The sequence below is a fragment of the Ruditapes philippinarum genome, unplaced genomic scaffold (assembly GCF_026571515.1).
Source record: "Ruditapes philippinarum isolate M1 unplaced genomic scaffold, ASM2657151v2 ctg623_1_1_1_1, whole genome shotgun sequence".
Lineage (NCBI taxonomy): Eukaryota > Metazoa > Mollusca > Bivalvia > Venerida > Veneridae > Ruditapes > Ruditapes philippinarum.
The window spans coordinates 249,012-264,304 of record NW_026856414.1 but is presented as its reverse complement, the minus strand read 5'-3'; the positions used below and the strand labels follow the sequence as shown (position 1 = coordinate 264,304).

Genomic DNA, 15,293 nt, shown 5'->3' with positions numbered 1-15,293 from the left:
GATTATAAATGGTGTTATGTTGTTATTTTAATTTGTATATGCAATGTCTCCTGCTTAGAAAATGTATATGTAGAATTGATGAATAAATAACGAAAAATGTTTAAGTTGCAAATTTTGCAGAGCTGACATATATTATTGTTTCAATGAAAGAGATTGTTTTACATACAGTATTAAATTTTATGAAATTAGGAATATTAGAAGAAGAAAGATAAGATATTAGATGAAATGTTTAGGGAAAAAAATAAGAATGATACAGTTTTAATATGAGAGTACATTGCGACTGCTTGGTGCGAAAGGGTTGTAACTCCTTCTTTTGTCATTAGAGTTCGCACCAAGCCCTAATTTAATTTGGTTGAAACCTTGAATTATATTGCATCATTTTAACTCTTTAAATGCTACAAAAAATAAGGTGATAATCATAAAGAGCAATAAAAACAAAATGAAATACAACATGTTTGTATCGGCAAGTGCCGCCAAAAAATGTCATTGAGAAAGTCATTAAGATCTTAACTTTGCTATGTGAATAACAGCTTTAATTTAAACGACTTTTCCACTTAATTTTAGAGCGCAATTCTCTTGAGATTTACGCAGTTATCCTTCTTTAAGAATCGTCAAATAAATGTCAAGATTCCGAGGTCTAAAGTTGCATTAAAATACTGATTATGTAATCGTTAAAGCCGTTATATATAACCCACGTTAACTGCAGCATTTCTATTGTTCCATCAGAAGCTATAGTTGGACGTTCTTTTTATATGTTTAGTTGGTTTTTTTTTTCGAAAAAATATATGCGTAGAATTGAAACGAATTAGTTTGTCTAAGTTTTTGACAAGCATTCATCAGTTGGGATGTATAAATTGTTTATTCATGAATGTTGAACGTGGAAATCTATTGTGGGACAGCAGTTTATTAGGGATATATGATCGTGACATTAATCGTGCAAGCTCGTAATATTATATTGCATAAAAATTGATGGCTTTCGAATGGACAAGTGTCAGTTAACACTTGAATTATGGGATTGAATGATCATCAAAATAAGACTGGAGCCAGATCTTTATGTAATAACTAGTTATAGAATATTAAAAAATAGAACAGAATTAATAAAGCAATCTTTCATCCCCCCATTTTTCAATTTCAATTTATTGAACAGAGTTTTTTTTCCTCAGTTAATTGAATGGTTTAGGAAGCTGTCAAGATATAAATGCCATTAAGGTGATGTTAATCATCATGAAATACATGTGAATACAAGGGGCATAACTCTAACTTTTCTCATACATTCAAGATGATTATGTCTTATAGAATTACTCTGCCTGGATTTTGGCAATATCTATTGGTCATTTAAAGGATAATAATTTCAGGAAACTAAAAATTGACCAATCAACTGATATAATAGCTTGGATAGGTTAAATAGCTACACTTGTAGAATTTGACAGTCATTGTTGCCACTAGTTACCAGTGGTCTTAGAATAAACATGATTTAACATTCAGAGATCATCTTCTTTAACCTCTATGGCATAAATTTTAAAGTTAATAAAGTAATATAATAATGTCTTGATTTTGTTATCCTGTTTAAATTTTCCTTGATCTTAAATCCTTCATTCTAATATTAATGTAATAGGTACACTAGCACTTAAATTAGTAATTACTATGAAAGCAAAAAATGTAAAAGTTAAACAATTATGATTTCAGATAGTATAATCTCCATGTCGTTCATATTCTATATTTCAATAATTAATACATTTAAGAAATATAGGACCTATCATTTAATTCTCCTACTAAACAGTTAAATGCAGTGTATTTAAAGAATTTATTACATTAGAGCTGTCACAGTGTAACAACTAACAAATTAATAGAGTACCCCTGTGTAACACTGTCAAGAAATATATCAGTAGATAATACTCGGCTTTGACTGTTTTATATCGGGTAGATTTTCATTTTGATTGATAAATGATGATGACACTGTATATTTTTTATGAAATCTGTAATAAATTGTGATGGTATAAAAACATTAATCATTCTGAAAAGGTTTGTTCAATAGTGTAACTGGTTGACTAGGGAGGCTCATTAATTCTGATTCATACCAGGATTTGTTGGGATATTTTTGGCCATTAATTCTTTCATTAATGTAAATAATTTATGTGAAAGAGCCAAGGGAAAAAAATCCAAAAGATTATCTTCAAGACTATGACAGATGAATTTGCATGCATTTTGATGTGTTTTATATGTGATGTAAGTTTTATTATTTCTGTTCAAGGTTTATTTTGTGATTTTGTTATGAATAAAGACAGACAGTCGGCTATGAATGAAAGTTGTAAAACATCATTGTTTGCTTCAGGATTGGGATAAAAATTCCAGTTCTTTCTCTTTCTAGTATAAAGTTACTCATATAAATGAAATGGTGTTTATATTATAGCTTGTCAGTGGCTCGGTCATAAATTATATTGCTTTTTTCAGTGTCTCTGATTGTATGATATCTTTGGTTCAGTATCTACTAGTATTTAGAACACTTTAACCATAGTCATTGCTTCATGTATATACCGGTACATGTATATGATTTGTTTGTCTGGTTATTACACTGATTTCAATACATTATTGTTCGTATCTTGGTGGACGGGTCCGGTCCACCTAACCAACTTTCCTGGATAACTGTCCAATAATTATCAATATCTCAGCGACCACCCGGCTATTAATCCAACATCATTTTCTGAATCACCAGTAAGAGACAAATGACCATTAGATTTAATGTCTGACATCAGTGGTTATGGAGAAATTTCAGTAAGTTGTCATGGAAAAATTTCAGTCAGTTGTCATGGAAAAATTTCAGTCAGTTGTCATGGAGAAATATCAGTCAGTTGTCATGGAGAAATTTCAGTCAGTTGTCATGGAAAATTTCAGTCAGTTGTCATGGAGAAATTTCAGTCAGTTGTCATGGAGAAATATCAGTCAGTTGTCATGGAGAAATATCAGTCAGTTGTCATGGAGAAATTTCAGTCAGTTGTCATGGAGATATTTCAGTCAGTTGTCATGGAGATATTTCAACTGACCTGAGGATTTAACAAGTGACCCCTGGATTACAAAGCTGATGCTCTCCCTATCAAGCTAATAGCAGGCATTTATATGAACTGCATCTCTTTCAAAATTTCATAATGCTTCATTGAAGTGTACTATTATATCTACCATTTTGTATTTAAGCTGATGTAAACGATATTTTATAATAATTAATGAGAATTACTCAAAATAAGAAATTTGAAGATGATGTAATATATTAATGTTGACATGTCTATTCAAACAAGATGTGGCTAATGGAAAGGGATGATAAGCGTTTCCCATGAACATAATGTTATTGTGGTTTGTTCTATGACGTCTTGTGGCTTTGCAAAAAAAAAAAAAAGTTGTGCAGGCTGTATAAAACAAACAAATTTTGAGTGATTTAATTGGATGATAAATATAATAATCAGTGATATGTTCTTGAACCAGGATGTGTTGACAGGCTGCACATGCACTCACTAATTGATGAAATTGTAACTAATATACTAGTTATTCAGAAGTATTACCAAATTTTTAAAGCTTATAATGGAACTTTCGGTAATTGTTTAGAAATCAAAATAAAGGTACTTTATTTAATTTTTTTTTTATTACAGATAAAACTGTCTTCTGATTAATGCTGTAAGGTTGTAAAAAATTTCCAGATAATTATTCTATTTTGTTTTCAGGCCATTTCCAATAATTCATATGTATACATGATTATTTCAGCCAGTAACATGTTAATGATAATGGTGTTGAATAGTTCTGAAAAAAAAGATTATGGGTAATAAATACCTCCTAATGGATATATGTTAGGAAAATTTTTGTAATGTTTGTGTTCTATGTCTTCTAAACATTATTATCTTTCTACTTTCAGCATCAGGTGATGATGAAGATGATGATGACAAAGATAAAAACACAGGAAACATGCAGATAGAGAATTTGACCAAACCCAGTTGCTTTGACAACAAATTGAATGAACTTGACTTGAAGGAAAACCAGGTAGATGACATTGAAGTGAATCATACAGATTTAAAGATGGAGAGTGAAAATATTGAAAAAGATGTGGTGAAATGTGAAAAAATAAATGGCTGTCAGAATGATGAAAATGAAAATATGACTGTTGAAGACAAGAAAACCAAATCTGTGAAACATGAAAATGATGAAAAAGAAAATATTGTTGAAGAAACTGATTCTGATATCACTGAGAAGGAGAATCTTTTTGTCAAGAAAGAAAACAATATGGATGAAATAGATATTGAAAAAGAAATAAAGAAAGAACTTAAAGAAGCTGTTGAAATAAGAATTCCAAAAATTAAGCACAAGTTAGATTTAGAAGATTATAAATGGATGTCGGGTTGTCTTGAAAAGTCAAACAAGAGGCCAGAGACTCCGCCTCTTCAGAAACTAATGAGACAAGATTTCTCTCCCCTGAAGTCAGGTAGTTTATCATCTCCATCTCCTCCAAAAAAGTTCAAAGAAAGTTTGTCAAGTAAAGAAGGTTTTACATCAAAACTAGCATCAGTAATCATACCTAGTACAAGTATGAGTGTTCCCCCAAAGACTGCCTCCCATCCAAAACAACTCTTATCACATTCAATAGCTAACCTAAGAACATCTAGCATGAAACAATCAAGTTTTTCTAAATCTGCATTTTCACACAGTTCTTACCTTTCAAGGTCATTTCCGTTGAGTCAATCATTTTTCACATCAGCGGAAGAAGAGCAGCCTTTAGACCTTTCTAAAAAACCTTCTTCTAAAACCTCACATGAGCCTAAAGCTAGCCCAAAGAAAAATGGAAATTCCAGATCAGAATTGCGTAAACATGAAAATGGACTCTCGTCAACTAGTTTGCAAAGTTTACAACAGAAATTTGGCGGGGATTTTCATCTGCGTGGATTAAGAAAACCATTGAATTACATGTTGTATGGACCAGAGATTCCCGCTCTTCATCAAGCATTACTTCATTCAGCATCTATGTCACTACCTCATTTCGCTCTACCAATGACAAATGGTCAACCTAAAATAACACCAGAGAAGATATATCCTTCTAGACATCGAAATTTGACCCCATCACCTTCCCACAAAAGTAGGAGTGATGAAAGTGTTAAAAGTATAAAGAGGGAAGATGTTGCACCAGTCGAGAAATCAATCAAAAGGGAATTGGAAAAGGTTGATGTTGAAAGTGATCCTAGTCTTGAAGAAAAACAAGGTGAAAATTACACAAATCATCTATGTACATGTGGAAAATGGTTTGATGGCCTGTACTCACTGAGCCTGCACTTACAGGAAACAGGACATCTTCCAGCCAGGAACAAGTCTGTTAGTTTGTTAGAGTATCCCAAACTTGTTAGGGGTCAAGATATGTGGTTGAATCAGGAATCTGAACAAACTCGTAGAATTCTTCGCTGTATTCAATGTGGGGAGTCATTTAAAACACTGCCAATGTTAACAGTACATATGATGAAGACTCAGCACTACACAAAGATTGTAAGTTCTGAGCATGCTCGAAGAGCTCACAAATGTTCAGCTTACTGTGACAAAGAACAGGACAAGGAATGTGTGTTCAAGTGTAAAGTATGTCAGGAATCATTCTCCGACATGGAAGGCTTAGCCAATCACATGATCATGTCTGGTCATCATAAAAAACAATCACCCAGACCACCACAGTCATTCAGTGAACTTCAATTTAAGAAAAGGAAGCGTTATAGTTTTGATGAATCATTAAATCCATATGGAAATCCAAGCATGGCAGCTATGTATGACTACAAAAGGCATTTAGCTGGTGGCTCAGCTAGTCCGGACCTTTCAACAGAAGAAAGTGATGATAGTAGAATTAACTGTGAGAACTGTAATTGTAAAATTGAAACTAAGTCATTTGTAGAACATGTTAGAGCATGTCTAGGACAGAAACTAAGAGAAGATGCTGCTAGAATAGAGAAAGAAAATGCTAAAAAGGCAAGTAAAGATAAGAGAAATTTTGACAAAGCAAATGACGAGGACTCTGATCATTTTAGATCGTCTGAGAAAAAGAGAAAATTAGAAAATGGTTCGAGTAAATCTAATAGTGATAGTGAAGATGAAGAAGTAAAGTCTGATGTAGATGTAGAATCATTAGATGATGATAAAGATAGTAAAAGTATGCTAGATACCACAGACAGTTTAGATAAATCCAAATTTGATAAATCTAGGGACACAAAAGAATCTGAAAAATCCATTAAAGTTGAAAGTGATAGTGATGAATTAGAACTAGGCGAGATCAGAGACAATAGTAAAAATATTCTTAAAGAAATCCAAACTCTTGTAGATAGTAAAAGCTCTAAACGTGAGAGAATAGAAAATATAGATAAAACTGAAGTTGCTAAAAATGAGGGTGAGAAGAGATCAGAAGGGAGTGGTTCAAAGAAAGTTTCTCTTGGTAAAAAACTGGATATCATTGATCCTGATCATGCTAAGGAAGCAAGTGAAGGATCAGCATTGTCCGCAATGGAATCATTTATCAAAAAGAGTTTCAGTAACAAGTTTGACTATAAAAAGGGTAACATAATCATAAGTCCACATAGTAGTTCAGATGCCACAATTCATACTAGACCAATTAATAGTGCAATGAGTTTTGATACAACAGATTATTTAAGTCGTTATAAGAACTTCTATGCAGCGCTCAATTTAAACTTGGGTAATGGTTTTAAACAAGGACATAATGAAAGAGAAGGGAGTAAGTCAAAAGTTAATAGTCATGATGTAGTAAAGAAGGAAATAAGATCAAAGTTGGAAAAAGGGAAAGAGAGGTTGGAAAAATCAGGATCTCCTAAATCTGAAGGAAGTGAAGAAAAAGATGATGGGAGGAGTAGCGTGAAGTCAGGTATATCTGATGCTTCTAGTCAATTGGACAAAAATGAAAACTTAGAAACTAAGTATTTGAATATGGATGAAAATGAGGAAGAGAGTAAGGTAGACAAAGAAAAATCCTCTGCATTAGACAATCTAAGTAGTTTTGTATATGGTCAGAACTTAACAAGTGAACATCCATTGGATAGTTTACAAAGACTGATCACAAAATCAGACATTCCAAAGTTAATGGGTACGGCAGCAGCTTCCCATGGTTTTAAATACCTCCCTCCTCATTTAGCGTTACATCAATCCAGTTTAGACCTTAGCGTGCCTCTAAATTTAAGTGTAAAATCTCAAAATGGCGACAGCGATGAGGATGAAACTAAATCGCGACCAGACGAAGATAGCCTGTCAGATTACGAAGCGCTTAATTCACCTACAAATAGCGACGGCGAACCTATGGAATATCGTTGTGCTGCTTGTAGTCGAAAGTTTGCGTCAAAAGGGTCGTACAGGTATCATCTAAGTCGATGTCATCTCTCAAGTGTGAAACGGTACGGGATCAAGGAGGCATTTAACATGAGTCCATATGTGTATTTACCATTGGATCATACTGCCAAATTCTCAAAATATTATGAGATGGCAAAGGAACTTGCTAATAAGGCAAAAGAAAATAGAACTAAATGAGAATCTCATAACCTGGTAAACTGACTTATATCACAGTACTGTAAACAGTTTGTTAATATAATATACTATACTCTTAGTTATCACATTCTTGACAACGGTATTTTTTCTTGTCGTAATGACCACACTACAAAATGATGCATTTCTCTATATTATAGTTATCTCAAAACTTTCCGAATACTATACTTTAAAGTGGCATTTTTTCCATGTTTACAAATTGCCTTTCACCAGTATGTTTAATTCATTTTAAGTGCATAAAAATAGGTATTGAAAGTAGATTTATGAGCACATAAAATATATTTGTACATTATATTTTCTATTCCAAACTGAAATTTGCATTTTATTGAGAAAACGAAAATGAGTGTTAAAAAATGTTTCATAAAGTTTTGTGAAACTTTTGAATTATGATCTTCAGAATGATTCATCAAATATTTATACTCCTTCAATTATATATGATATATATTATACATTTCTAAAATCAAGAACCACTTAAAGTATTATCGCAAAGAAGAAATATTCATTTTTTTGCTGTATGAATTTTTATATAGACAAAAAAACAACAACAATATTTAGAAGAAAAACAAATCATTGTAAGTAAAAAAAAATGAATTGTTGATAAAGAAGTCTTGTTTACCAGGTGTTGAAAAAGAATTAGAAAAGAATTCCAAGTATTTGAGTATCCTATATGGGTTGTGAACTGTTATTTGTTATGAAATTCTTTATAATTGATATTTTACATAGCTTTATATATGTCATATGTCATAAGCTTTCTTCATGTCTTTTATTTGTTGTTGTTTTTTTCTTTTTTCACATTATTATTAATGCTGTCTATGTATATTTAGATTGCGCAACAAGTTTTGGTGCTTTATAAGAAATTAATTTGCATTTATTCTGACTGCTGTCTTCATTAAGTAACACTTTATCTTATTGAACTTAACACTGTCATTTTTTTATTCATTTTTTTTTTTACTTTTAAAGAACAATTTTCCTCAATTTTCCTGCTTGTCAGGTCTTATAGGTCTAAGAGCTGATTGGTCTGTCATTTGAACCAGTGAATTTTTTCACTTAATTGGGAAGAGGCCTTAGCCTTTTGATTTTGGGAAAAATTATCGCTAAAACTGCTTATTTGGGAAGTAAAAAAGCAGGTTTAAGTTACGATTTTTGGGAAAACTGCATGATTTTAAAGAAATTTTTAGTTGGTAAGAGGCCTTTATATAAACAGGAAAGTCACTGTGACCAATAACATGCACTCTTTCAAAGATTCCTCCCACAATATTTTCTTATCTTAAATAATTATTAAAGTAAAAGTGCATTTACATTTACTTAATAGTGAGGTGGTTAAATAATAGCTTAGTAAATTTTGATACCATGGTAACTGTTGTATGTTCTGAATTTATTAGGAGGTATTTTAGATTTAATCAGCCCCCCACACCTTTTTTTGAAAGAGACTCAGGCTTGCGTACCTCACGAGACATTTTTGTTTTTTATTAGAAAATTTGATCTATTTTGATCTAACATTCTTAATGGCATTTATTGGTATGTGTTCTAAGCCATGTCCTCAGAATAGCATTTTTTTTGGATATCTCTTAAATATACAAGAATTCCAGATGTTAAGACTTTACTTTGATTTTCCATGGTCATGTAGGCATAAAATTTTCTATGTAAAAACAGTTGACAAAATTTGTCCATTCTTTTAAACATTTGGTATACAATTCCGTTTTTTCTGCAAGAATTGTGACTGTCTGTGTCATGTTTTGTTAAGCAACTGTTGTTGTTAGTTTTGGAAATTTTGTTATTATTGTTTGTAAGTTATGAATGTGTTAAGGGTAGTAGTGAATATTATTGTTTGTAAGTTATGGACATTTTAAGGGTAGTGAATATTATTGTTTGTGAGTTATGAACGTGTTACGGGGAGTGAACCTCAACAAAACTTTGTAAATATTAAAAGATATTCATTAAATGAATGGTACAGCATTGACAATCAATGTAGAATTTTTTTAAAGCCTATCTTCCTTACATTATTTTACTATATTATACATGTATATTACTTATTGTAAGAAAACAAGAGATATTGTACAGTTTTAATTTTGTGATTTATACACAGCCTCTCTTTTTCCCCCTTTGCAATTCTTAAATAAGTTAGACATTAATTAAAATTTTACTGGAAATATAGCATTATTTAGAATTTATAAATTTCTAAGAATTTCTTTGCACATTTATGTGCGGTTATAAAAACAAATTGTGATACAGTTGCTATTTAGAATCTTAACACTTTATTATGGACAACATCATATAAATCAGAAAGTGCTGATCCCCATAGCTGCTTGTATAAAAAGTTATCAATAAATTAAAGCTATAAAGTAATGGCAGCACATAACTGAATGTTTCTGGGTTTTTTACTCGACTTTTACTTGTACTTAGAAATTAATGACAGTCAGATCATAATTATACTTCCTCCTGTTAGAAAAATAAAGTTGATGTTTCTTTTTGCAGGATTTGTTTATCTGCCATACAAGTAAATTTTTTTTGGCAAGGAAATATATCTGTTTAAGAAAATTAATTAGACTCAACATTGGATATTATTTATATCAATAGATGATATCCCATTGACGACTAATAAAGCAAAAATTGAAAAATTTGTGGGAACATGGAATCCTATAAAATGCTAGAAAAAGTTTTTAGTTTCAAATTCATAATGTCTTCCTGTCAGACCCATTTAGAGGTCACAGGGTCAAGGTTATTAAGACTTCCAAGTTCAAACCATAAAACAAGAAATTCTTCCATCCATAACTTCACAGATATTGTATCTTCATGCACTCTACCCACAAGACCCCCTCAAAGGTCATGGGGTCGAAGGTCAAATAAACAGGGTCAAGGTCGTCAGGGGAGCATTGGGATCATTCAAAATTAACTTGGTTATATACCTTTTTTCCTTCATTTTTTTTTTATTTGGCTATTTTAAAACGCAAATAACAAATGCAAGATTAGAAACAAGTTCTAAGAAAAGATAAAAACAAAGATTGCATTTTAAAATGTCCCTGCAAGCAGACTGTCTAGTTCACGACTGTCATAAAAAATGATCAGTCGAGACTAGCTTTTACCAAGTTGATAGATAGCTGATGTGATGATGAATTTGTTTATTTCATGTTTTATATAAGGGAGGAAAATTAAGTGATTATTCATAGTTATGTATGATGGAAGCAGTGTTTTTGCAGAATGACAAACAAAATGGCAACAATCCGTCACAATTACGTGCTTTCCATCAAAATGACGGATTTTTCTGCGGGTTATAATGGCTACAAGCATGAAATAGTATATTATAAAAATTTATGAACAGATTTTCTTGTCAAAGACAGATTGCTGCGTTTTAGAATATAACGCATTGTGTTAAAGTAAAAATATGACTAGAAGTCATGTAAATGGATATTTGAAACTGTTCACATTATTTTTAATGAAATGGTGCATTTTTGGTATAGCAGTAATTTATTATGAAATTCTAGACTTTGAATTTCAGTCAGATTTATCACTCTTATGTTGTTTTTTTTGTTACATTCATCTTAAGTTGTAATCGTGATAGAAATAATGTATGCTGCATAACAAATTAATAAAATATTATCACCTTAGTGCAGTAACGGGTTAACTCCTTATATAATTTAATAGGAGATAACCTGTTACTGCAGAAACCTGACAGTATCTAAAGTTGACTTTCACAGTCCTGTACTTTCAGACAGTAAAACTGGCCTAATTCATTCAGTAAAGATATTCCATGTTTACTTCACTTACAAATGTACTAAGCTTTGCTTTTACTTTTTTTTTCTACATAAGTGTTCAAAATCTGTTTTTGTGCAGTGGACAAATATTAAGGGAAATTTTTATTGCATTTATGAAGGTTTATTGAAGAATATCAAAACATTGAACCCAAAGAGTTATAGGTACAACACTGATAGATCTATATTATAGATATTGAGACAGCATATATAGACAAATAAGCTGATCAGTTTTATATGCACAATAAGTGTTAAAAATGAAAAAAAATCATCTTGTAGAAAGGGGAAGATGTGTTTTATAATGTTGAAATAATGGGCTAAGAGCATGTTAGATACTTATCACTTGATAAAAATGGCACCAAATGAAAAAAAAATTATCATATAAGTAGCAAAATGTGAAAATAGAGTGGTATTTTGACTTCCATACAAAATTACTATAAGTATACTTATTCCCCCCTCCCCCCAAGAAAAAAAATGGCTCAGCTTTATGGCCAATAAGTAACATTTGGAAATGGTAACAAGACACCCAAAACAAAAGCCTTTGAAATATTGAAAATTATAATGAAAATTTTTGAGGCTTCATGGGCTTTTAATTATCTTTTTAAATATTAGTAGACATCCCTAAAACTTAAAACTAATTAGAAGCAAGTTGGAGTTTAGTACATTATTCAATTACAGCAAAGTAGGAATTAAAACAGTATAACCTATTAGTCCTGTGTATATATTATGTTGGAGAGAGAGAGAGAGATTTTTTATTCCTGATATTTTTTCATTGTAATCCAATTACATATCACACTTGTTTTTCTTTTGCTGCTGTGTTCAGTTTTGTACAGTTGTGTACCTTTGTTGTTTTCTTGTATTACTTATTTATTACAGACTTACTTTTGATGATACATTTTAAGAATTTATTAAGATTTATTTAACACATTTGTATTCATATTTTAATAGCTAAAACAGGTAGGAAAAAGAAAGAACTTGCATTTGTATGTTTTTTTATAGTACAGAAATTTGAAATTATTTGTCTGGTTACAAAACGAACATGTGCAATTTAGTGTTCTGCATGCATGAAAAATCCATGCAGATATCATAAAGTACATGTATATTTATTGACATTAATAAGTTCTGACAATACGCCATTTTTTGCCACTTTCCTTGTTTTATTAAAATGAATTAAACTTTGGATATGATAAGGAATAACAAAATGTTAATTTATAACTGATGACTGAAAAAATATAAGGTCTAGCAGATGACAAATTTGTCTGAATTAAATCAAGACAATTCTGGACAGAATACCTTAATTATTATAATGTATATTTGCTGAAACAAAAATTGACACAAACATTTTATTGGTGTTTAAATTTGTTTTTTAACCTGTGTGTAACTGATGTTTATTTGTTTCTATTTTATTACTAAGAAATCCTTATTATTATACCGTTTTTTCTTTCAACACCAGGGTTTATTTTATCATCAATACCCAAAAATATTTCAAAATTGCCATATCATAAAAATCCTGTAGATGTTGTTTTATTTGCTATGCCACTCATTTTGTTTGTACACGATGTCTACTTTTTAACTTAAGGTTATTGAAATCAGTCTATCTTAACTATATAATTAATTATATAAGTGAAGAAGATTTTCTTTTATAAATACTTTCCTTCAAAGCCAAAACCAAAGTTACTATGTAACAAATTCAAATATCCAAAGATGATTTTACTTTACAAAGCTAAAAAGGTTGCTTGTGTTAAATACATTTTAAGAAATTTCATGTAAATTTATCATCCATTTGTTTTGAAATTCCAGTAAAGAGAATTTTATCTTTAAAATATCCATTTAATATGTCAGCACAAAAATTGTTGCATGTAGTTTTTTTTCTAATTAATGAAAATTGATAGAAAAAAAACCCTACAAAAATAAATAACTAATGCTTCAAAACGAACATATTTTCTTATTTTAATATTTTACCAACATTCTACAAATAATAGGTTGTATGTATAGCAATTTTCTGAATTGTTTTTACAAATATTTGTAAATTGATATTTTATTTTACTTCTTTTGAAATGAAATAAAGGCATGCATACTTTATCTTAATTTTACAACATATCCCCATTTATGTTGCATTTCAAGTTTTCTTGGTAAACCTCATAGAATGGAAATGCTTTAAATTTTAAAATCTTACATTATGATCTTGAAAACATTGAATCTTGTAAAACAATATTTTACCTTTTTAATGAGGAATTAATCTGTATACATGTTTTTTTTTACAATTCATCATCTCCCCAATGCCATGTATGATTATACATGTATACCATTTTAATTTCATATCTTACATTTTATAGATTTGACATTTTACCTGTTAGCTTTATACTTATATATTTGGCTTACCTTTTTTGGCTTTATTACCATCCTTAATTCATTATATACCTGTATTACATCACTTTTTGCCTTTTTGATGTTCTGTGAATTTCCATGGTTGAAAATATGTTTATTACTATAATACAAACAAATATGAAAAAAAGAATGAGAATGAGTTGTTTTATTTTACTTTTCCATGAAAACTTACTGCAGTTAACACAGCCATCTCTTTGACTTTGGTGACCAACCTGCTGATCTTCCTGAAGCCTAATATTAATGTTGATATTTGTAGTATGTAAGAACAAGTTGACGATCTGGATTTAAAATCATACAAAGCCCTAGAATTAGAACATAGGCATGAAATAAGGTTTCCATAGAGCAAAGTGACATACTATATAAATATCACTACCTACGGAGGATTATTGAAGGAAATGTTCACCTTAGACAAGTGATGTCAACAGATGTCAATGGAAGAATTATGACATGATAACTTAAATCCAGCACCCCATGTGCACAGTTTGGTAATGCTGTCATATTATGTAACAGGTTGTTACTGGTACCTTCTGATTAAATACATAATTTCAGACTATAAAGTAAATAAATCACATGAGGTGTTACATGATTTGTTATAATTATAGGAATTTAAAAACTTACATGCAGGAGACACTGCTTCTGTTGTGCCATACCATAACAATTGTGCAAAATTAAGGCAGTGGCTCCATCTTGACTGTTACAATCATACAAGAGTAAGGCTGTGGCTCCTAGTTTACTGTTACAGACATACACGACTGAGTCTGTGGCACCTTGCTGACTGCTGATCATACAAGAGTCAGGCTCTGTGGCCCCTTGCTGACTGTTACATTCATACAAGAGTAAGACTGTGGCTGCTAGTGTACTGTTACAATCATACAAGAGTAAGACTGGCCCCAAGTTGACTGTTACAATCATACAAGAGTAAGGATGTGGCTCCTAGTTGACTGTTACAATCATACAGGACTCAGGCTGTGGCACCTAGTTGACTGTTACAATCATACAAGACTCAGGCTGTGGTACCTAGTTAACTGTTTCAATCATACAAGAGTAAGGATGTGGCTCCTAGTTGACTGTTACAATCATGCAAGAGTAAGGCTGTGGCACCTAGTTGACTGTTCCAATCATACAAGACTCAGGCTGTGGCACCTAGTTGACTGTTACAGACATACATGACTCCAGCTGTGGCACCTTGCTGACTGTTACAATCATACAAGACTCAGGCTGTGGCTCCTAGTTGATTGTTACAATCATACAAGAGTAAGGCTGTGGCTCCTTGCTGATTGTTGCAATCATACAACAGTAAGACTGTGGCTCCTAGTTGAATGTTACAATCATACAAGACTCAGGCTGTGGCACCTTGCTGAATGTTACAATCATAGAAGACTTGGGCTGTGGCACCTTGCTGATTGTTGCAATCATACAAGAGTAAGACTGTGGCACCTAGTTGTTTCTTACAATCATACAAGAGTAAGACTGTGGCTCCTAGTTGACTGTTACAATCAGACAAGACTCAGGCTGTGGCACCTTGCTGACTGTTACAATCATACAAGAGACAGGCTGTGGCTCCTAGTTGTTTCTTACAATCATACAAGAGTAAGACTGTGG

General features: G+C 31.4%; 1 protein-coding gene across 5 annotated transcripts in view; it reads left to right on the top strand.

The window, feature by feature from the left end:
• LOC132746438 (teashirt homolog 2-like) overlaps positions 1-13,821 on the top strand; it is a 113,155-nt gene extending 99,334 nt beyond the window's left edge. For 4 of the 5 annotated variants that reach the window (XM_060735577.1, XM_060735582.1, XM_060735580.1 and 1 more), the window contains exon 2: positions 3,899-13,821. In XM_060735577.1, coding sequence (XP_060591560.1) covers positions 3,899-7,539 — 3,641 coding nt within the window. In that variant the 3' untranslated portion in view covers positions 7,540-13,821. Of the gene's footprint in view, positions 1-3,455; positions 3,609-3,898 lie in introns of those variants that run through there. The other variant, XM_060735581.1, reaches the window with a different exon arrangement.
• The last annotated feature ends 1,472 nt before the right edge of the window (positions 13,822-15,293 follow it).